Raw genomic sequence first — 24,211 nt, forward strand, 5'->3', positions numbered from 1 at the left:
CAAGCCCGGGCTCTTTCCACTGAGCCATGCTAATGATGGTATTTGTTAAACGCTTACTATGTGCCAAGCACTGTTCTTTGCGCTGGGGTAGACACAAGGTTTTCAGATTCCCACCTGGGGCTCACAGACTTCACCATTTTACAGATGAGGGAACTGAGCAGCAGCGTGGCTCAGTGGAAAGAGCATGGGCTTTGGAGTCAGAGGTCATGGGTTCGAATCCCGGCTCAGCCACTTGTCAGCTGTGTGACTTTGGGCAAGTCACTTAACTTCTCGGTGCCTCAGTTACCTCATCTGTAAAATGGGGATGAAGACTGTGAGCCCCACGTGGGACAACCTGATTCCCCTGTGTCTACCCCAGCTCTTAGAACAGTGCTCAGCACATAGTAAGCGCTTAACAAATACCAACATTTAAGTCAAGTGACTTGCCCAAAGTTGCACAGCTGACAAGCGGCGGAGCCGGGATTAGAACCCATCACCTCTGACTCCCAAACCCAGGCTCTTTCCACTAAGCCAAGCTGCTTTTCAGCAGCAGAAGCAGAGTGGCTCAGTGGATAGAGCACCAGCCTGGGAATCAGAAGGACCTGGGTTCCATCCCAACTCCGCTACATGTCTGCTGTATGACTAGTGCCTCTGTCTCTGGGCCTCAGTTTCCTCATCTGGAAAATGGAGATTAAGACTGTGAGTCTTATGTGGGACAGGGACTGTGTCCAACACGATTTGCTCCTATCGATCCCAGCGCTTAGTACAGTGCCTGGCACATTGGAAATGCTTAACAAATACCATAAAAAAAAGTGTGGTCCTCTAGACTGAGAGCTCATCTGGGCGGGCAGTGTGTCTGTTATATTTTGTTATTGCACTCTTCCAGGAGCTTAGTACAGTGATGTACACACAGTGAGCATTCAATACATAAAACTGACCGACTGGTATGTGTTAATATATCAGTGGAATTAACTGAGCGCTTATTACGTGCAGAGCACTATATTTAGCACGTGGAAGAACACAACAGAATTAGCGGATGTTTCCTGCTCATAATGAGTTTACAGTGTAAAGTGCTTATTATGCATCAAAACCCGGATAGATACAAGATCACCAAGGCCGACCTAGGAGAGTAGAAGGGCAAACATCACGAACTATGGTATTTTTTGAGTAATGTCTATATTGTATGCACACATATGGTGCCGTTCCATAGGGCGAATGTTGTGCTGACAGATCTCGAGGAATTGCAGGACCTGCTGAAGATGAACATTGACGTGAATAAGCACCTTGTCACGGGCTCAGTTCAAGCCAAGGTACTGAAATGGTTGGTATGACCTTTGAACCCTATTTCCACTTATGAATTGCTCACATTTGTTGACTTGGGCTAAAAATGTCAGAACTATAATTCTGTTAATTGTTAAGCATTTTACCATGTGCCAAACACTGTGGTGGATACAGAAAAATCAGATCTGACAGTCCCTGTCCCATGTGGGGCTTTGAGTCACTACTCCCAAAGCTTTTCTGGTCTATATATTTTTATTATATTGTAAAGTAACTTTGCTATGTTTTGTCTTTAAAGGGGGGAAGAAGTGGCAGAATTTGCACCAGATTATATATTGATGGCAGACTGCATATACTACGAAGAGGTAACCAATAAAGCGATGACATCGAAGACCCATAGGGGAAACGGAAAAAATGATAGGGAAAGGCACTTCTTCCCCTTTGAGATGGGAGAGGATTGGCAGAAGCAACCCAGAAACAAAATCTTCCATAATATTACATGTGTTTATAGCTTATTTGCTATAATAAAATAGTGACAGGTAAATAGGTAAAGCAATAGTAATCCATAATCCAAATCTAGATTTTGGGAGGATTTATCCACAGGAGATGGCCACTGACAATGACTTACCCAAGGTCACATAGCAGCATCGTGGTAGAGCTCTGGGATTAAAGCTTGACGCCAAGTTATTTCAAGAGTCTGTTGGACAGTTTCCCAAAGGACATGCTAGCCTTGATATGATTTTCTATTTGAATACTAGTATGTTCAGATGTGTGTTGTGTAGCTAGAATTATTAAATATTATTAAGTATTAAATTTGTATTTCACATAAATAGAAAAGAGGAAGTTCAATGACTAGGTTTAATGAGATTTAGCCCCAGCCATAGGGAAAGAGCAGCAGTTCTAAATGGAAAATATTTTCTTTGATTAGTCATTGGAGCCACTGCTGAAGACCCTGAAAGATCTTGCTGGGCCTGAAACCTGCATCATATGTTGTTATGAGCAACGAACCATGGGGAAAAATCCAGAAATAGAGAAAAAGTATTTTGAGGTAAATTCATATCTGATAACTAATTAATGAATATATCAGCAGTTAGCTATTTAATTTTGAAGGACTTTTCTTGCAGTAAAATTGTATATTTTGATGGGTAATCTCATGTTCAGATCCTTTGCCAAAAGATTCAAATATAGAATTCTGTTTTTGGTATTGCTATAAGATGCGAATTTTCTTTGCAAAGTTATTTAAATTCCCAAATTGCTAGGGGCTTTAGTAACTACCCAGGGCCTGCCCACTTAGCAATGTTTTTCCAATTCTGGGGAGTAAAGAAGCATTATCAAACTCCACTAGAAGGGTAAGGTTAATATTGATGAGGAAAATAGGGTGTTCAGTCGTATTTATTGAGCACTTACTGTGTGCAGAGCACTGTGTTAAGGTGTTGTATTTCAAATGTGTTCTAATTTGAATAGGCTTTCATAGTGTTAAATAAGAAGTTAACAAGATTACAGGAAATATAGTCAACCTGAAGTTTGTATGTTACTAATTCAATTATAGCTTCTTCAGCTGGATTTTGATCTGGAAAAGATTCCCCTACAGAAACATGATGAAGAATATCGGAGTGAAGATATTCATATTTTACACATCCAGCGGAAAAAAATGGTAATTATTTTTTACCTTGTCAAGTCACTGAATTTGCTTTTGCAATTTACAGAACACAGAATTCCTCTGAAAGGCAATGCCACTGGCTTTGTTTTGTATGTGTGCTCATGCCAGTTTGGACAGGGAAAGGTAATGAACAGCGTAAAGAGCATGCTGAGAGAACATCAGCTTTTGACAAGTGGTCCTGAACCACTTTAAACTGATTTTGTGTTTTTGGAAAATATAAGGCTTTATTCAGTAAGCTAAAACTGCCCGTTTTTATGGGAGTTTGGAGGTGGGGCAATTCCTCTGTGTATTTGTAGGAAGGAGACCCTAGTGTTCACCGTAATGAACTAGGAAGTGAGGTGGGGGGAATTTTAAGGGCAAGAGAGTGTTATTGGAAGCTATTGTTATAAGCAGTGCCTATGAAATTCTGTGGGACCAACTCAGAACGTCACCATCTACAAAGCTCTTTTCATTTGTACCAGAAGTACCAAAATACTGACAGCAGGGTTGACCCACAATTGTGAATACCGAAGTACCTTTCTAGTATAGTTTGCTATGCCCAGTGAGTATTCAGTGTTTTGGGGGTGAGAAAACGTTTTTAAAGCCTTAATTTCTTTTTTATAGAATTTGCCATCATGATCCCTTTTGACCGACTAATTCAAGCCTATGACAACTGGATAAGCTAATGGTGTGGATAGAGCCTGGGAAAACAGCTTGGAAATAATTTTTTCCTGTTTTATTTTGTTTTTTTAAATGTCTGGAGACTGGATTTGATGAATGAGATGAGCAGATAGTTGGTTACCACATAGAATTCACAGAAGTAACAGTCATTATATGCTAACAGTCCTGAAGGGAAGGGAGTCAATCAGTCAGACTTATTGAGCCACCTACTGTGTGCAGAGCACTGAACTAAGCTCTTGGAAGAGTATGATATTAAATCTAACCCATACTGTTGTTTTGCCCTATGTGAAATCACAGACTTTAGGGCATGTTTCAGGTGGATCACTCAAACAAAACATGTACTGAGGTGAGACAGAGTCCTGAAAAAAAAGAACACAGTACAATCAGGCAGGGCATAATTAGGAAACTAAAGAGGATCTGACCATGTTTTCCTAGGAGAAATTTTTTTTTGCTTGTTTGGTTGATTTTTTTTTTCTTTGTGATGAAGATTTACACTGTACAGAGTTTTGGAACACAAAAGAGATCAAATGCTTTATGATACCCTTGGCAAGGGTGATGGTTGAATATTATCCTAGTCTAGAATGAAATCTGAAAGGCTTGGGGAAGGAAGGAGAAATAATCCCTGAACCAGCAGCATTCCAAGAAAATAGTTATTGGCATCTGTATCCCATCTTCTTAGTTAAACATTTTTCTGCCGATTCTGCTTTGGTGCCTCAAATCCCAAGTTTTTTGTGAAAATTGTTTGAAGCTGAAATCTTTTCTGATTTCTCACTGACCTTGAGGGCATATATTTGAGAAGTTGGAAGTTGTATTCTTTACTGTCCATCTGCATATAACTTCATAAGTGTCCACCAACGTAAAAAATGAACCACTGCTATTTCTTGCACCTTAGCTGTTGTCTTTGACCTCCAAACCTGAGGATGATGACTTAATTTCTTAAAAAACACTCATGGTAGTTTGTGGATCAGGGACTCGTGTACTCCAAGGTAGTAAATTTATTCATTTATGACCACCGTGATTATTTATAGTTCATTTTAATGTTTGAGTTATACGTATTTCTCAGTATATAAAGTAGAACTTTTTCCTCCCTGTGAATTCAGACCTTGATTTATAGACCACACTAAATTATCTTCAGATATGTGTAAAACTGCATAAAATCTTCCCAAACACTTTCTAGTGCCCCTGCAGGCAAGTAATCTCCTAATCTAATCATTGGGATTTTACTGAGCAAATTAACCAAGAGTTAAAATAGACTTCGATAAACAGACCTCTATAAATCTGGCCCTTCCCAGACCTTTCTGGAAACTATATTTAACCTCATTGTTAACTCTCAACTTACCTTGTTTTAGAATCAAGATTAACTGAAAATGAAGGTTAGAGAAAAGAAATGTAGGTTGCCTGATTTGAACATCCCCATCAATTCACAGCCTAGAAAATGCAATTAGATATGAAATCATTTTTTTTTTTAAGCAAGAGCTTTGTAAACTAAAGTAAGATTCATGTGATGGCTTCTGTGGAAGTCCTTATGAAAGTCGAGGTTTAATTTTTTTTCATGGTGTCCTACTAGACACTCTGAAGCTATTTGCTCTTCTATCCACTCTTTGAACTGTCGGAGAAGCTCTCTGCAATATTTCTCTTTTTCTTCAGACTAAAGTCCCTCTTCTCAATCCCTAATAGCAACCCACATGACATCTTAAAAAGCATTTAAGTATGACTCTCGTAATTATATAGAGTTGAAGACCCCACTGACAGGGAACTTCACCCATGAGTGCTTATGAGACTGAAAAGGTTATTGTAGGTCCCACAAGTCTTGGCCACACCACAATATTTCCCTTGTTATATTGTTGTGTTTAATGTTTGCAGCGCCTGTTGCTCTTTTCTCTGTTTCCTCCCTGTCCCTCCCTTACAAAGATGTTGCTCAAAAGTACCTCTCCTTTCATAATAGTAAGGAAATAATACTTTCCTCTGTTACTAAACCACAAAAATCACCTGCTGGTACCTTTGAAAAAATCTCATTAGTAAGCTTAATGTTAGTTGGCTCCCTTTTTTTTCCTGGTTTGTGTTAGCTGTGTACTTCTCTTTGACTTCAGTAAGTGGAATGCTAAAATAGGTGAGTTTGAGAGTGACTAGCCATTCATGCTAGTGTTTGATGAGTCAAACATGTAAATAGCCTTTTTCTCATCTTGTTCTCTTTTGTAATTGAATTTTACTCATTCTCAGTGCTGTGTGAGGTTACCTTCTGCATCAAGGCCAGAATGGCTGTCTGTTGTTCCACATACCAACTCAGGAACAAGCCATTTTGTTTTGCTTCAAATATGTAGCTCGCACTTCATTCAATAGTATTTATTGAGTGCTTACTATGTGCAGAGCACTGTACTAAGCGCTTGGAATGTACAATTCGGCAACAGATAGAGACCATCTCTGCCCAATGACGGGCTTACAATCTAATCGGAGGAGACAGATGGACAAAAACAAGGCAACTTAATCACGATAAATAGAATCACCTTGGCCACCTGTGTGTCTTCATGTAGAATGTGTGCTCTGAGTGAAACCTAGCACATCCAATAGACAATGGCTCTCTCCCTGTTGGAAACCTTATTTGAAGGCACATGTCCAGGAGGCCTTCCCTGATTAAGCCCTCCTTTCCTCTTCTCCCATGCCCTTCTGCATCCTCCTGACTTCTGCCTTTATTCATTCCCCTCTCAGCCCTGTATCATTTATGTACATATCTGTAATTTATGTATATTAATGTTTGTTTCCCCTTCTAGACTGTAAGCGCATTGTGATCAGGGAATGTGTCTGTTTATTGTTGTATTGTACTCTCCCAAGCACTTAGTACAGTGCTCAGCACAGAGTAAGCACTCAGTAAATAGGATTGACATGCATCATTTCATTACTCTTCGGACTCTTTCTAGGCAGAGCATGTGACGTTACATCTGCGATTGTTGTATTCTCCTTTCCAGTGATGCGACATTATTTGTAAATACAATGCAGTTGTCAGTTCACCATCTGTACTGATTCACTTGTACTAGCTGAAGTGCCGAAAGGAAATTGTTTTATTTCTGGATTCCGTTCATCCGTTGTACAACATTGGCTGTTGAACATCACGATTCCCAATTCACAGAATGCAGCTCAGCTCTTCCTAAAGGCATAATTGGGTTGTAATATTTCATTTATATTGACTCCTTCAGACCACAGACATAAACTCTACAGTGCCGAATGTTTCCTTGTATCCTACCTAAAGTACACATCGGCATGAGAAGCAGCGTGGCGCAGTGGAAAGAGCACGGGCTTTGGAGTCAGGGCTCATGAGTTCGAATCCCAGCTCTGCCACTTGTCAGCTGTGTGACTGTGGGCAAGTCACTTAACTTCTCTGTGCCTCAGTTCCCTCATCTGTAAAATGGGGATTGAGACTGTGAGCCCCACATGGGACAACCTGATTCCCCTGTGTTTACCCCAGCACTTAGAACAGTGTTCTGCACATAGTAAGCGCTTAACAAATACCAACATTTTTATTTTATTTTTTTATGAGGGTGATCGAGATGTAATCACTGCTTCCCCAAGTCTCGTAGGTTCACAATGATGATCAATTATCTGCATGGCTTCCTGCTGGCTGGGGATGTTACTCCCTAAATTATAAACTCGATAAGGGTAGAGATTCTGTCTGCCACCTTCATCGTCCTTCCCCAAGCGCTTAGCATGATGCTCTGCACTCACTAAGTATTATTGATTACTCGTAATTGAATATGAAGCATATTGGGATTTAGTATTCTCGGCATTTCTGTTGGCTGGTGGAGGGAGAAGAATCTGGTTTAGTCGTTTGTGGAATGCAATTCAGAGTATTTCCTGACAGTGAATACAAACGTACTTTTGCCTGCTGCTTGACCTTGAGCAAGTCATTTAACTTCTCTGTACCCTATTTTCTCATTTGTAAAATGGAGATAAGCCATCTGATCTTACCTCTTAGACTGTGACAGAACTGATTATCTTTTCTCTATCCCAGCACTTAGCAAAGTGTTTGGCACACAGTAAACTCTTAATAAATACCATTATTATTAGCAGAATCTGGTGGATTTGTGAGCTAAATTGAATTTCAAACTTTAATTTTGAGAAATGCATTGCTATAGGCAGCTTACTGTAAGATATTTAACAAAAACTGTTGTTTGAATTGTTTTCCTGAAGCATGTATCTGTGAGGGATCTGTTGAAATTATGTACCTCCAGACTCAGGAGGACATGGGTTCTAATTCTGGCTCTGCCACTTGTGTGCTTTGGCCATGTCACTTCACTTCTCTGTGCCTCAGTTCCCTCATCTGTAAAATGGGGATTAATCTTAATTAAATTAATCTTAATTAGTCTTAAGACTGTGAGCCCTATGCGGGACAGGGACTTTGTCCAACCTGATTACCACGTATCTACCCAAGCGCTTAGAACAGTACCCGGCAAACAGTAAGTGCTTCTCAAATACCATAAAAAAATCAGAAGAGAGGTGGTTTTGAACCTGTCCAGCCGCTGAAAAATGTGAATTTTTGATGTGTGACTTTGTTGTGCAAGCTTTTCCCTGTAGATGGCATTGTTGGACTAATGCTATGAAATTCTTTAATCGGGTCATTGGGTCGCAGTGGTTAAACTGGAACCGATTTTGACCTTTCCTCACACTTCTGAGATTCAGACACAAACTAGAACAAGCTGATAACTAACTTGGAATCTGAAATCATGGTCAAGCTCACTGTATATGTGAGATGAAACTGCATAACGTGTTCAATATGTATTTTTTGCCACAGCAATCATTCCTGTTTTATTTTTCCTTTCCATTGCATTCTTGTTCTCCTGATGTGTTTGGTTTTCATTCATGCAGCATCTAAAGAAATGAAACTTTCAAAATGTTCTGGCTGCTAATGACGTCTGTTGTTCTGGTGAAACAGATACTTTAAAGGCCTAGATTCATTCATGATGCAAAAAGCAGATAACTTTGTGTTCACCTTGGAGTGATAACATTGGGTAAGGTTTGTTTGTACTCATGATGCATGCTTGGCTGAAACTATTTTGAGAATAATTTATTATATGCTTCTCTTTATCTGCTCTCAGAGAAATGCTTTCACTTACCGTGCAAGAAAATCTTTGCAGTCTGTTTCTCGATGACCTACAGTCTTACTATTTTAATCTTGGGCAAACTTCTTCCTGAGCATAGGTCTGCAGCCACAAATTATCCAGAGACTCGAGGCCCCAAAACACAGTTTTTAGCCTGCACTGCAGTAAACCACGAGGCCAGCTCTGCCTCCTGAAAGAGCGTGGGCAGTGGAGTTGCCCGGATCAGCTTTCCTATCCGTTCCCCAGAGGCCCCATGGTTTTATTCCATGTCTGCAGAAGGAAGGGTTGATGTCCTAAACAGTCCCTCCTCAGCATCTTTGGGTCAGCTCCCTCTTGGACAGCTGTGGAGCAGGGTGTTGGCCACTGATTTAGCTGCCTCCTGAGGGTGGTCTCAGATCAATGAATCATTTCTCTCCCCAAAATCAGGATCTCTCTGGCACTGCAGCCCCTCCAAAGTCCTATGGCCTTGTCCCACGGCCCCGTACATGTCTCTGCCACTGAGATTTGAAATAGGGATTAAGATTTCTACATCTTCTTTAACTCAAGGAAGTGTTAGGGGATCAGAATTTGTAATCCTTGGAAATGTGTGCTCCACCTTTTTTAAAAAAAACACTTGAATTTTAAAATTCATCCGGTAATGGCTCAATGCGTATATTGCTCTGCCACCGAAATATAATTTTTTGCACTCTGACTTATCAATTAGTGTAATGTTGTCTTATTAAATATTATTAAATATTTTAATCCCATAATTAGACTTTTCCTAAATCTTGGGGGTATTTTTTCTAGAATATTTCATACAGTTGCCTCTTTCTTATTACTCTTACTACCACCATCACTGGTCACCACCCCTTGGTCGAATTATTTGAACAGGCTCCATACTGGTCTGCAGCTTCAGGGAAGTAACGTGGCTTAGCGGAAAGAGCACGGGCCTGGGAGTCAGAGGACCTGAGTTCTAATCCCAGTTCTGCCAATTGTTCTGCCAATTTCTAGCTGTGTGACTTTTGGCAAATCACTTAATTTATCTGTGCCTCAGCTTCCTCAACTGTAAAGTGGTAATTCAATGTCTGTTCTCCCTCCCACTTAAAAATGTGAGCCCCATGCGGGACAGGGACTGGGTCCAACCTAATCGTTGCTGTCAATTGCTATCCAATACCCGAATTCACGTCTTTAATAAAAATGCATCAGTCAGGATGGAGTGAGTCCTGAATCCTGAGTTATGGTTTCAGTCGAGCCACAAGTGACGAAGATGATTAGTCATGGCCCCCAGAGCCAAAATCCAAGGAATGGGATATTGAGGGTCTGCTGTAATGTAATGCCGATCCAGGTATATTACTGGCCAATCATAGAACTTGTGGTCTTTTGGGTTTTGGCATATTTCTTTTTTTTAACCCGAAAACTGCAGAGAGTGAAAAACCAATTGACTGGCCATGTACCAATTCTAATGTGGCTTTAAATGTTTTATTGCTTTTAATTTTCCTACAGGGTCAGTTTAGGGCAGTCTCACTTATACTGTGGCTAACATTTTTTTTACTCCAGTGCGGTGGGATTGTGTTTTCATACATATCGGGCAAAAGGGAGTCTTGGGCTCACCGTGACTTCTTCAGTGACAATATACACTCTCTAGAGCACCATCAGTAGCCCCCTCTTTGAATACGATGGACAAGTAAATTACTTTAATGGCTTGACAGTTAAGATTTCCAAAGCTGGAAATAAAAGGCCAGGGGGAAAAGTGTTCCCAATTTTGGTAAAAGCAAACAGAAATCACTAAAACCCACTGATGGCATAACTTGCTCGTCTGATCCTCACTATCTCAGGCTTTCATGCTCTTGAAATCTCAACCCCTTTCAGAACATTACCTTGGAAGGCAATGTGGCATAGTGGAAAAAGCACCAGCTTGAGAGTCAGAGGACCTGCGTTCTAATCCCAGCTCCTCCACTTGTCTGCTGTGACCTTGGGCAAGTCACTCAACTTTTCTATGCCTCAGTTACCTCAGCTATAAAATGGAGATTAAGACTGTAAGCCCTGTGTGGGACATGGCCCGTTTCCAACCCCATGATCTGTATCAACCCCAGTGCTTAGTAAAGTATCTGGTACATAGTAAGTGCTTAACAAATACCTTAAAAATATTATATTCAGGGAGGCCTATCAAACACTCAATAAGTCAGTGCTCAAATAATGCTTATGTTCATTTATTCGTAAGAACTTTCAGAGAAGTGATTTAAATCAACATATTGGTATTTTGAGTTTAATTTACTTTGAACTTGTATCAGCATTTTGCAGAATGCATGGTAGAGTGGTAGATAGGCATCTCCAACAAGCCCATAAATACATTCCTATGTAGATAGACAGTAAAAACTGCTGCATGACTATTTTATATTTCGTCGGAAACTTCTGCACTTGTTAGCTGTATTTAAAACCTGGTTGTATGGTGGGTGTTAAAAGCAAAAATAATATCAGGCATTCAAAGCTTAGTAGAGAACTGACACTTCTTGCAGACATTGAGGAAGAGCTCTAGTTGTAATCCTTTTTCCAACTATTTTGTTAATACCCAAAAACTGGGTAAGCAGAGAAGGGTGACTTTGATTTCCAGTGACTTGCATAATTGTAGTCGTCAGAATGTGGCCTTGAATAATTCTCTCCCTACCTAAAATCCTGCCACAGAGTAATATGAGTGTCAGGTCAATCTGATGATGTCCATCCACCTCTGGGAAACCATGATTTCTATTGTTCATTAGAAGGGCAACCCCTGCCGAGTCCCCTACAAGATTACGGAGGAGAGACTCACTTTATAAGGAAGTTGGGGGCAACCCTGTTAGCCATGAGCAAGGGATCCCCTGGCTAACCCAGAATCTGGCTGCCAATTTACCTCTGTGCCTGAGAGGAACCTTTGCAATTCTAGATACTGACAGCCCCTGTCAATGAAATAATGTGTCTTCCCCCTCGAGGCTTCCTATTCAGTATATAAATTATTCTTTCATTTATACAGCACCTTTCTTTCTGGGAGCTCAGAGTACTCTGTTATGTAGTCAATATTTTCCACAACATCCTTTCAGCAGTGGAGGTTTATGTAAACATAAGGAGAGATTTAAGAGCAAAGTGCCTAATCCCAGTGCCCTCTAGAATTCAGTGCCGCTGGAGCAATCCAGCTCTCACCCAGCTCTTTTGTCTTTTACTGTCTGTTTCCCACACACAGAAACACATTACAAGTATCCAATGGTATGTTTTCTCCCAATGTATTTCTATAATCTCTTATGCTGTGCATAAGAGAATTTGCAATATCATTTTAGCACAAAACAGTATGAAAAAAGAGGAGGATTATCCCCATATTTACTGAAGTCCACACTGCTCTGGTACACACCAGTGGAAATATCTTTTAATCTTTTAATGACTTTTAACAAGCAAATCGGCTACTGTGAAGAGCTGTCTTTCATTTCCAGAATTTACTAGGGAGAAATTTGGGGAAATCTCACTGTGAGTTGGAGGGATATCATTCCCTTGTTTGGAGGATGAACTAATTAGTGTTCATACCAAGTTGCTGATTTTTGCTGCAACAGTATAGCCCTCTGCTTGACCAAAGGGGAAAGGCTTATTTCCCTTTGAGTGGGTTTAAAGTGGGTTTAGAACCCAAGGCCACAGAACTGCAGCTCCAGAGGCAGAGAGCAGAGAATTCCAAGGGCCAGCCACAGCTGCCAGGAGTGGTCAACTCAGGAGCCCGAGAGAGCTAACATTGCCCACTGTCTGAGATTTTGACAAATGTGATCATCCAAAGTGACAGTTATAAGTATCCAGAATTGCTTCTGTTGGGGTTTTAAAGTGTGTCATTTAATAGTTCGGCATGGCTTTCTTTTAGCCTCTGTTTAGATCATTGGCTCACTGATCATTTTCTATAATATCAGATGATAGAATCAAAGCTAATTTATTTTGATGGGATAAATAGTTTTACTATCCTAAATGGATTTTTTTTTACTAGATAGGTGTTTTGGTCCTCTGTGAATTCTGTTTCTATTATATTAAATGTTGCATTTTTCCTAGAGTTGGGCCCCATTTGGTGGTGCATTTAGAAATCCCATTTCTGACTCGAACCTAAGGACGATGCCATTCTAAAAAGTGCCACAAATTATTTAAATGTCTAAAAGTTTTAGAATGAACCCTGGCTCTTGGGGAGTTGGGGGAGTTAGTCTGTGGAGGACCTAGGGTATCTTAGGTTAAAATTTGAAGATGAACCATGTTGATTGACACTTCATTAGATGATCTCAAAGGCCAAATTAATTTATTGATCTGCAGTATGCCAGATTAAATGTTGATATTGACACATGTATTGACAGGTTGGAACCTGTGGAAGATAACTCGTGCTTCCACTCTCTTAGTTAGTATAATCAGGTTCATAGTCCTTGTTTCTAAGTAAGTATGTTTTAATTAAGCTCTTGCCCTATGAAATCAAAACAAGTAGAGACAGAATTGTGGGAATCGTACTCTCTAACTGATAACTTGAGGGTTGTAAAATGTTAAAATTATTTGTAAAAAAAAATTTGATGTCTTTCCGGTTCTGTTAGCCTTGAAAGTGTTCGTAATGCGCTTTGGCATAATGCCACTGTAGCTCTTTCTGCATAGGCAAAAGGAAGGACATTTCTAGCAGGAACTGGAGGATGCTTCTTCTGCAAGGGTGTTCTCTGTTCTTTTTTAGTATATAGGACATTAGGCTTCTGTAGCAAGCCTTTTCTTTCCAGAAGCATACACACAATTCACTGTAATTTGCTGGTGTGGAAGTCCGAGTTTACTAACTCGGATAGCTTTCAATCGATCAGTCAGTCGTGTTTATTGAATGCCTACTGTGTGCAGAGCATTATACTAAGTGCTTGGGAGAGTACAACAAAACAGAGTTGGTAGAGACATTCTCTGCCCAATATGAGTTTATCGTCTACAGGGGGATTAGGCATTAATATAAATAAATTACGGATATGTACGTAAGTGCTGTTGGGCTGAGAGTGGGGTGAATAAAGGGGGCAAACCCAAGTGAAAGAGTGACACAGAAGGGAATGGGAGAAAGGGAAATGAGGACTTGGTGACTTTTCATCCCTGTACCTGCATCCCTGATGTTCAAAGAACCAAAAAGTACATTCCATTTTCCTTCAAACCAAAACTCAGTGTGTGCTTGGATGCAGCATCACATCATTTTCAAATGTTGTGATAGTATCCTCTGAAGGCAGGTTTTTGAGGAAAAGTATTAAAGCCATCATGACTTTCTACTCTTCTACTTACCTTGAAAGGAGAGGGCTGTGTCAATCCAGGTAGTATCTGAGACAAGAAGAGGTTGAAATCCAAGCAGGAGAATGACCCAAATCCTCCTTTGAGAAGCAGAATGGCCTAGTGGGAAGAGCATAGGCCCAGGAACCAGAATATCTGGGGTGTAATTGCAGCTCTAGCCATTTACCTGCTGTGTAACCTTGGGCAAGTCACTGAACTTCTCTTTGCCTCAGTTTCCTCATCTGTAAAATGGGGATTCCATGCCTGTCGTCCCCCCACCCCGTTTCTGACCTGATGATCTTGCATCCACCCCAGCACCTAGCACAGTACTTGGTACAAAGTAAGTGCTTAACAAATACTATTATTATTGTTTTAATATTAGGGGGCTTATTCTTTTATTGTATACAATGATAATAGTGATAAAAACCTACCAATTAGGTTTGAAATGCAGGAACTAAATGAACTTGATCAAGTCTCCAGTGAATCTTGGAATTACTCCATCTCTAAGCCCATTGGAGAGAGTTTGCCAACTCCTTGACCCATCAAGTGGGTCTTGGTGTGTAGGATATGACTGTCCTTGGATTTAGGGCCCCTCCGCCCCCGGAAGTGTCATAATAAGAAGAATAAGAATAATAATGGTATTTGTTAAGTGCTTATTATGTGCCAGGCACTGTTCTAAGCACTGGGGTATCTACAAGGTTATTTTAGACACAGTTCCTGTCCCACATGGGGCTTGCAGTCAAAGTAGGAAGGAGTAGGATTTAATCCCCATTTTTACAGATGAGGAAACTGAGAGAAACTTGCCCAAGGTCACACAGCAGACAAGTGGAAGAGCTAGGATTAGAACTCAGGACCTCTGGCTCCCAGGCTCATGCTCTTTTCACTAGGCCACGCTGCTTCTCTACTCATCCAGATCTTTGGATCCCTTTTCTCTCTGCTTTTGAGTTTGGTTCTGTGCTGTCTGAAATAGAGCTCCATCCCACCCCACCTTGTTCTGAAACTTGTAAGAGAAACCATTAAGGCACCGTTCCCAAACCCTCTGCCCATCTTGATCTAATTTAACTCTATCGGGACTTCTTGAAACCAACCTTCAATGTGCCAGTTACAGCTGTGTCATCTGTGCACTTTATCGTGGGTTTCAGGGAATTATTTTGCAGCATCATTTAACACATTATCATTGCAGTTACCTAAATGATAATGTGTCAACCTCCGTGCATAGAGACTGGGATTTTTCCTGATGCTGAAAAGTTTGAGGGAAACCTTGTGCAACAATGCGCTTCCCATTATCCGAGGCCTGGCCTAGATAATCATTATAAGGCTCTTGACATAATCACACTTAAGGTGTAATTCAAAGAGCAGCCTATCTGCTCGATAGCCAGGATGCTATTATTTCCCCATCTATGTATTTTTCAACTTTCCAGTTCATAAGCGATAATGAGCCCAGATCGCTCTGAGAGACGAAATTATCCCCTTGCAAAGACATTCCTGGAACATCATTGCAAAGGTGGCAGTGACCGCCGAGGGTCAGGCTTAAAGCACCATCAAGTGTAGACCTTTAGAGAGGTTCTTTCCCATTCTTTTAGAATGAACACCTTTCATTTGACCCTCCTTTCTCTCCAGTGTGAGCAATAACTTTCAACTCAGTAACTTCCTCAGTAATGGGAATGACTTTAATGAATACAGAAGGGAAAACAATTAGTCAGCTAGATTAGATGCCTAAGGACTAATCAATGCAAAATTTGAATTATCATTTCCAAAAACTCACCATCAATGGTCAAACCCCATGAGGGTCAATCCTCGTACTGAGGGTTGAGATTAAGGTTAAGGTTGAGGTTTGAAGGTTGTTAGCTGTTTTTGTGACGAAGATGTCTGGAATTTAGCTGGTTTGGTCCACAGTCAGCACAGATTATGACTTATTTAAAGTATGAGGTTTGAAGTACTCACAAAAATTTTCCAGTCCTTCCATTAGTTAATAACAACCGTGGTACTTGTTAAGTGTTAACTGTGTGTCCAGGACTGCACTAACTTTGGGGTAGATATAGAGGTAATCAGGTCAGATACAGTCCCTATCCCTCAGAGATTTCAGTCTAAGGGGAAAGAAGGGCAAATGGTTTCATTCCCATTTTACCGATGAGGAAACGGACAAAGAGAAGTTAAGTGACTTGTCCAAGGTCACGTAGCAGAAGTGGCAGAGCCAGGGTTACCACATAGGTCCCCTACCTCCCAGGCCCAAGTTCTTCTTCTAGGCCACTCTGCTCCTCAAAGCCTTCCAGAACAGAAGCCTCACCTTTCCACCCCTATTTTACAGAGCCACCATAAGGGGAAGTCTCAGAGTTAGTTTGTGGCAGATCCAAGAACCCATCGCCAAGCTTCACAGCTAAATTCCCTATCTAGAAAATGAGTCTATGTGCCCAGAAAATGTTGTTGGAAACCACTTGAGAGAAGTCTCTAACCAACCTCTCCCTCTGTCTTCAATGACTGGCATGTCCCTGGAGTCTCTGTTTCTGACTTTGTCCATTAACCCCAGAGATCGAATTGGACCATTCAGGTAAGGATGACAACTTTCTGGGGGGAGGGCCTACAGTCAATGATTGTTCCCAAAGGCAACTGGAACTGGTGATAGCATTTTCGTCCCTTGGAGTTTCTGCAGTCGATGCTTTCTGATTTTCAGGGTCTCCGTTTTCCACTGGGTTTAGATTACCACCTGACTAGTTGGCACCAAAAGATTGGCTTTCCTGAGGCCAGCCAATGTCTACTTTGCCTCTTGCCCGTTTGAAGAATGAGGTGACGGCCAATTCTGTTGCCCATTCGAGCCTATTGAAGTTGATATGGCAGCTGAAGCAGAAACCTTTTCTTTCAGTGAAGCAGGCAGGGAACAGGCCAGATGTGGACCTGCCATTCCTTAAGATGCAGTGGTCTCACTAGATAAAAGCAGTGAGAAACCTAGAAGCACCTGCACTATTAAGCACCTAGTTTAGCAGCCAACATGAAGCTTGGCCCTGCACTCAGTTCCTCTTGACTTAACCACACCTAATCTAGGAGCATTACACCAGCACCAGTCCCACAATCCCAAATTCTTGTTTCCTAGGAGAGGTTCCTGCCCCTGTTTGCCTTCCCTAATCACCCTTTCCTTTTAAGCGCTTTGTTGATCCTTCCCTCCGACCCAGCAGATAAAAGGGCTCGGGCTATTCAGTTTCTAGCCCTCAAGGTCACCCTGAAGAGGCTCGGCTCCTTGGCTCCCTGTCGCTGAAAGACCTGCAAGTTGGAACAATCTCAGTTGGATGGGTCTGACTGGGGTGGGGCCCGGGCGTGGGCGAGGTCTCTGGAGCCGCGGCCCACACCTCACCTGAGGAAAGCCAGCAGATTGTGGCCGCTGCTCTCCAAAGGAGCCGGGAGTGGGAGTTGGATGGCGCAACGGGACAGGCCCAGGCCCGAGCCAGCAGGGAATAACTCGGGCCGGATGCCCGGGGCCTCTGCCGGCTTCGTTTTTGGAGGAGAGCCAAGGCCGGTCAGAGGTTGGTTTGCCGAGCGTGGGCCGCCTTTGGCGCTGCCCCGGGGCAAGGGCTGCGACGGATGAACTGAGGAACAGGAAGGTAGAGGGAGAACTTGTCCAACAACTGCTCCCATCGCCCTAGGGTGTTCTCCACACTGCCTCGGTGGGAGCATGAGAAATCCTGAGGAAACGGTTGGCTGTGATGCCCCTTCTCAAGGGGGAAGAGGAGCCTGGATTCCAGTGCCACAGATGACTTGAGCCACTTGAGGAAAAGCTGTGCCCAGGGATCTAGCTGGGACCTGGGGGCCAAGTCTGCTGACGAAGCAGGAGGAGGAGCTCCCCAGGTGTAGAGTGGGTAGTTCCTCCCCAAGGGGAGATGAGGGCGAGAGATGTAAAGAGCTCTCTGCCCCTTCCTGTCGCTCACTCTCAAAGGGGCACAAATAATAATAATAATAATAATGTTGGTATTTATTAAGCACTTACTACATGCAGAGCACTGTTCTAAGCGCTGGGGGAGATACAGGGTAATCGGGTCCCACGTGAGGCTCACAGTCTTAATCCCCATTTTACAGAGGAGGTAACTGAGGTACAGAGAAGTTGTGACTTGCCCAGAGTCACATAGCTGACAAGTGGCAGAGCAGGGATTCAAACCCATGACCTCTGACTCCCAAGCCCCTGCTCTTTCCACTGATCCTCGAATAGAAGTGGTAGTAATGGTATTTATGGAGTTCCTAGCCAATGCACTGCACTGTTCAAAGCGCTTGGGAGAGCACACGGCTACATAAGACACGTTCCCTGCCTAGAAGGAGTTTGTAGGGGAAGGAAGAAGAGTGGTTTCGAGTCTTTTCTGACACTTGTCTCTCAGCACCACCTCCATCCTAAGAGCAGCGTGGCCTATTGGAAAAAGCACAGGCTGGGAGTCAGAGAACTTGGGTTCTAATCGCAGCTCTGCCATTTGCCTGCTGTGGGACCTTGGGCCAGTCACTTCACTTCCTCTGCTCCTCAGTTTACTCATCTATAAAATGGGAATTCAATCCCCGTTCTCCCTCCGATTTAGACTGTGAGCCCCATGTGGGACAGGGACTGCGTCTGACATGATTAACTTATATCTAACCCAGCACTTAGAACTGTGCTTGCTTACAAATACCACGAGTATTACTATGTGAGATCTCTCGAGGATTTGGTTCGACTAAAAAGCGAGTCTTACATCTACACCCCATCTACCTTCAAGGGCAAAGAGGTTGCAGCCTCCTGAAGCAGCATGTTGAATTCAATCCAAGTAAAAGGCTCTATAAACACAGGCGACAGTAATGATTTTTCTATTGTTTTTGGTAATGGCATAATTAACTGACATAGCAAATAAAGCCAATAGAATGCACAGAACACCTTCCTGCAGCTAGAGAGGTGTCAGAGAGATGGTTCTAATCTGCCCTGCAGCTGCCACATAACCTCTTTCCCCCTCCACAAGACATATAGGAACATTACATCTAGGCATATTCTCCCGCTAGACTGTAAGCTCACTGTGGACAGGAAAAATGTTTATTGTTCTATTGTCCTCTCCCGGGAGTTTAGTAGAGTGTTCTGCATGCAGTAAAGCATTCAATAAATACAACTGACCAGTCCCACAATCCCAAATTCAAGGGGCTCGTATATCTTTGGAAGGAGAAGATGGGAATTGAGGAGAGGAGTTGAGATTGTCTCTTAAACTGTCCTCTTTGATAAATAAATAGGTGCAGGTGTAAACTGACAGCCAGGCCATTTCTAAAGCTCATTGTGGTCAGGGAATGTTTCTGTTTATGGTTGTACTGTACTCTCCCAAGCGCTTAATGCAGTGCTCTGCACACAGTAAGCGCTTAATACAGGTTTTCATTCAACCTTTCAGTAACAGTCGGGGAGACCCTCTTTTAACATGGCATATGAATCGTATCAGCAGAGAACTGCAGCTTTTACCGAAAACCTCCAAGTCCCTTGGGGGAAAAATGCATAGGAGACTTGGGGAATGAGGCAAATCAGTGACCTGCTCTTCCAGCAAGACATGTGAGCCACACAATCAGAGCTGTGGGGAATGAATCACTTCTTTTGCATCGGGAGGTTACACAGGTTCTCCGGCAAGCACAGGTTCTCCGGCAAGCTTGGAAGTGAGGATCAGGGTGTGATGTAGCCGGCTCCCCAGCTGGAGAGCCAGCTATTTCCAGTGGGGATCGGGTGAGAAAGGAGAGAGTGAGAGTCCACTTTTGGAGTCAGAGCCTACATTTTTTATCTGAGCCTGAGATGAAAAAGATGCCGTGTTTGTTCTCCACTGTTGCATTCTCCACAGCAAAAACAACCATTTGGAAGGCACATCGTGGGCATGAGTGTTGAAGTGCCAAAGGGTGGAATTTTTATCGATCTCTGTCCACGGCTCAGCTCTAAGTCAAACATCTGACTGATTCAGCCAAAGCTGCTATCTCTGAAGTGACTGTTAGTGATCTTCAATCCACCAGTCCTATTCATCACATGCTGTCTCTGCCCTCATGTTAGTTGAGCTCCCACAGCTTCAACTACCATCTTTTTTTTTATAGTATTCATTAAGCACTTACTAGGTGCCAGGCACTGTTCTAAGCACTGGGGTAGATGCAAGTTAATTAGGTTGAACACAGTTCATGTCCCGCATGGGGTCACATTCTTAATTCCCATTTTATAGATGAGGTAACTGAGGCACAGAGAACTTAATTGACTTGCCCAAAGTCATTCGGCAGACAAGTGACAGAGCTGGGATTAAAACCTAGATCCTTTTTACTCCCAGGCCTGTGTTCTATCCAGTAGGCCACGCCGCTTCTGAGAGGCCACTCTGATAACTCCCAAATCTAACTCACTAGTCCAAACCTGTCTCCCTCTTTGTAATCTCTTATTTTCTCCTTATTTAAGCACTAACTATGTATCTCTCCCCTTTTCCTTCTTTCCTCCAGTCCTTAAGGGGAGGAAACAATTTTTATTGTAAGTTTCTTGAGGCCAGGGATCATGTCTATCTATGCTAATGTATTCTCCCACTTGCTTAGTACAGTGCTCTACGAACAACTTAAGTCCTCAGTATACAGAGTTGATTGATTGCCTGCAGTGTGCAGCCCTCTGTACTAAGTGCTTGGGAAGGAACAATAGAGGTCAAGACATGATCTCTCCTACCCAAGAGCTCACAATCCAACCAGATCTGTCAGGTGGCTGTCCAATTGCAGCAATTTTGAGGGCCTCCTGTTTGTGGTGGCGTGATTTCCCTGTAATTTGCTTCCACCTATGTAGGCCAGGCTACCTGTTCACTAGGGATAATGGGGAGCAGTAGCAAAATGCTATCGCGTCTTGATTTTCCTCTCCTCTTACCTCTTTCCCTCTCCACTATCATGGCCACAGATTCCATCCAATAGAATGGCACAGCAATGAGGCAATTAAACGGGGAAAGATTGAGCGTGAGGACCGAGAAGATTTGGAGAAGAGGATCAGACTAATGCTTACAGCTCTCTTTGTATTTTTTATCCTTCATCATTTTAATCTCTATTCGTGTGCTCATGACCAACCTGCCTGCTTGCTGCCTGCCTTCCATATCGATTGTGAGCCCCTTAAGGGCTAATTTATTCTCCATTGTATTCTTCCCTGGCTCTTAGTGTGGGTTCTGCACACATTAGGTGGTCAGTAAATAGTATTGAATGAATGCAGGAGAGAATGTTTGTGAGACAAATGAGAACTGCCTAGGAAGCAGTGCTCATTTGGCTCACAATCATTCGCTCATCACCAGGATAGCAACTCAAACGGCCTTGAGACCCAAACATACTTGCCACATCGGTGCTAGCCAGAATTGTTATTACTATTACTATTATGTACTATAGTTCTATTATTACTATTATAGTACTAATGTACTATTGATGTCTTCATAATGGTCTTTATCCTTTCATAGGTAATAATAATTACTGGTATTTATTAAGCGCTTACTATGTATTAAGCATTGTTCTCAGTGCTGTTGTAGATACAAGGTTTTCAGGTTGGTTGCAGTCCCATAGGGGCTCACAATCTAAGTAGGAGGGAGAACAGGCATTGAATCCCCATTTTGCAGATGAGGAAACTGAGGCACAGAGAAATTTAAGTGTTTTGGCCCAACAGCCAGCGGGCAGGTGCCAGAGTCGGAATTGGAACTCAGGTCCTCCGACTCGCGGGCCCATGCTCTTTCCACTAGGTCACTGCTACGGCAAAGATCATTTTTATTAGCTCACAATCCCGCAGAACGTTGGTCTGTGTTGCTTCGGCCCACGATGCAAGTGAGGAAACCGAGGGGCTGGAGCTGTGGCTGGCTGAAAGCCCAAGTCCATTAAAAGGAAATGGTCAGAGTCAAACCCAGAGCTGGCAGGCCTGGGAGCTTCTAGCCCACAGAATCAATGCGCCTTATTAGGGGTGACATGGGACTCTTGGCAGGGTTTCCTGGAAATTCAGCTCTGACCGCACTCACTGTCTCTTTCAGCTCCCGTGTTTCCCTTGGGCTGGGGGAGTTGTGACATGGGCCCGGCCCACAGGAAGTAGGCAGTGCACCTTCCCTCTCCCACCCCGCCTGCCATTTCTGCCATTAAGGGCCGGGCGGGCTCAACGGGCGCTTCCACAGGCAGGAGCAGGTTTTGGCAGCAGGGAATCTTTCCGCATTCCCAGGGAGGCTGCACCCATCCAGGCTGCCAGAGGTTGCGAGGCTCCTCTGGGTTCCCTAAGGAAAGTGGAGCCAGAAGTGCCTGTCCGCGCTTCCCCAGCCCACAACCCTCGTACCACCCCCACTCCTGCCCTACCATCCATTTCTCCCCCGTGTTTGGGAAACAACCTGCCCCTGAAAGAGCATGATCTCTTTTTAAACTATATTTCAGTCTTTCTGTCCATTAAATCCTTCCTCCCACATGGTAGCTACCAGCGGGGCTGTTGGGAGGATGAGGGAGTAGGAAAGCAAAGAGAAGGCAATCTGTTCACACCCCGTCTTATGGGCTGCCTGGTCCTGGGTCAGATTCCCTATGGCCTTGATGGAAAAGGAGATTAACGGGCCGCCGGGATCATGTGGCGGTCCCGGGTGCTTCACTCCAGCCCTCTGCGGTATGGCCAATCGATTCTGGGTGAGGGGACCCGGCTAGCGTGTCCATTTATGGGAAGCCTTCAAGCCCAGAAAAATGCATGTGGAGATCAATTATGAATGACAGGCTTTTAATAATGCATGGAGGCTGCAACTTCTCAGTGGTCAAAGTCCAAGAGTTAATTTCTCAGTGGATGCCACCCGCAGGACTTAGAATTTATTGGTTTCCTCCTGTCGGTTTTATTGGCACCAACTTCTTCCAGTGGGGACAGAAAGAATTTCTGTCACCGTACCCCAGGAATTCAAATGGAAGAAGTTGTTGACAAATGTGGTTGGGTACTGCCTCACTCCTTTCCCTTCTCTTTCCCTTTTACCGTCCTTCCTTATTTCACCTCTTTCCCTTCTCTTTGCCTTTTCCACCTTCCTTTCGTCTGTCTTTCCTTCTTTCCTTCTCTCCTATCTCTCCCTACTCCCTCTTTCTTTCTTGCTCTCTCCTTCTACCAAGCACTTCAATTTAAAAAAAGTTCCTGTTTCCTGTTGGTGCCCTAAGAATGACCCTTACAATGGAAAGGTTCCAGAGTCAGTCACTCAGTCAATCATATTTATTGAGCACTTACTGTGTTGCAGAGCACTGTATTAAGCACTTGGGAGAGTCCAGTATAATCATAAACAGACACACTCCCTGCCCACAACGAGCTTACAGTCTAGCTGACTCTCCTGATGATTTTAACATTTCTGATCATTTAGATTGTGTGTATGTGAGAGAGAGAAATATTTTTGACCTACGATGCAAAAGATGAAAATCCTCAGGAAGCAAAAATGTTCCCTTTACATAAGCATTATGGAAATACTCTCAAGGCAGGGTTTAAACAACCACCCAGGTTCTACTGGGTGCTCAGAAAAGGCAGAGATGGGTAGAAATCCAAGAATTTGGAACCGGTTACAGAGAGAAACCCTCCCTCATTATTCCCAGCTTTGCTCTAGTTCAGCTTTGCCCTGCTACCTGACTGAGCCAAGGAACCCACTGGAGAAGAATTCTGCAGAAAGGCACGCCCTGGACCAAGTGAACCTTGGGGACATTTAAAAGCCTAAGCACCACAGAATGGAAAGAGGAATGATTGAGAAAGCTTCCCAGGTTTTCTTGCTGGCTGCTTGAAGAATTCATTCATTCATTCATTCATTCAATAGTATTTATTGAGCGCTTACTATGTGCAGAGCACTGTACTAAGCGCTTGGGATGAACAAGTCGGCAACAGATAGAGACAGTCCCTGCCGTTTGACGGGCTTACAGTCTAATCGGGGGAGACGGACAGACAAGAACAATGGCACTAAACAGCGTCAAGGGGAAGAACATCTCGTAAAAACAATGGCAACTAAATAGAATCAAGGCGATGTACAATTCATTAACAAAATAAATAGGGTAACGAAAATATATACAGTTGAGCGGACGGGTACAGTGCTGTGGGGATGGGAAGGGAGAGGTGGAGGAGCAGAGGGAAAAGGGGAAAATGAGGCTTTAGCTGCGGAGAGGTAAAGGGGGGATGGCAGAGGGAGTAGAGGGGGAAGAGGAGCTCAGTCTGGGAAGGCCTCTTGGAGGAGGTGATTTTTAAGTAAGGTTTTGAAGAGGGAAAGAGAATCAGTTTGGCGGAGGTGAGGAGGGAGGGCGTTCCAGGACCGCGGGAGGACGTGACCCAGGGGTCGACGGAGGGATAGGCGAGACCGAGGGACGGAAAGTGGGG

General features: G+C 43.2%; 1 protein-coding gene across 2 annotated transcripts in view; it reads left to right on the top strand.

Annotated features, from left to right (window-relative positions):
- The window catches only part of VCPKMT (valosin containing protein lysine methyltransferase), a 28,743-nt gene that overhangs the window by 1,232 nt on the left and 3,300 nt on the right, over positions 1–24,211 (top strand). Inside the window, exons 2-6 of one of the 2 annotated variants that reach the window (XM_029078699.2) lie at positions 1,190–1,300; positions 1,556–1,622; positions 2,186–2,305; positions 2,807–2,911; positions 3,521–3,617. In XM_029078699.2, the coding sequence (XP_028934532.1) occupies positions 1,190–1,300; positions 1,556–1,622; positions 2,186–2,305; positions 2,807–2,911; positions 3,521–3,535 (418 nt within the window). In that variant the 3' untranslated portion in view covers positions 3,536–3,617. Of the gene's footprint in view, positions 1–1,189; positions 1,301–1,555; positions 1,623–2,185; positions 2,306–2,806; positions 2,912–3,520; positions 3,618–24,211 lie in introns of those variants that run through there. The other variant, XM_029078697.2, reaches the window with a different exon arrangement.

This window comes from Ornithorhynchus anatinus, chromosome 14, assembly GCF_004115215.2.
Source record: "Ornithorhynchus anatinus isolate Pmale09 chromosome 14, mOrnAna1.pri.v4, whole genome shotgun sequence".
In the NCBI taxonomy this organism is placed as follows: domain Eukaryota; kingdom Metazoa; phylum Chordata; class Mammalia; order Monotremata; family Ornithorhynchidae; genus Ornithorhynchus; species Ornithorhynchus anatinus.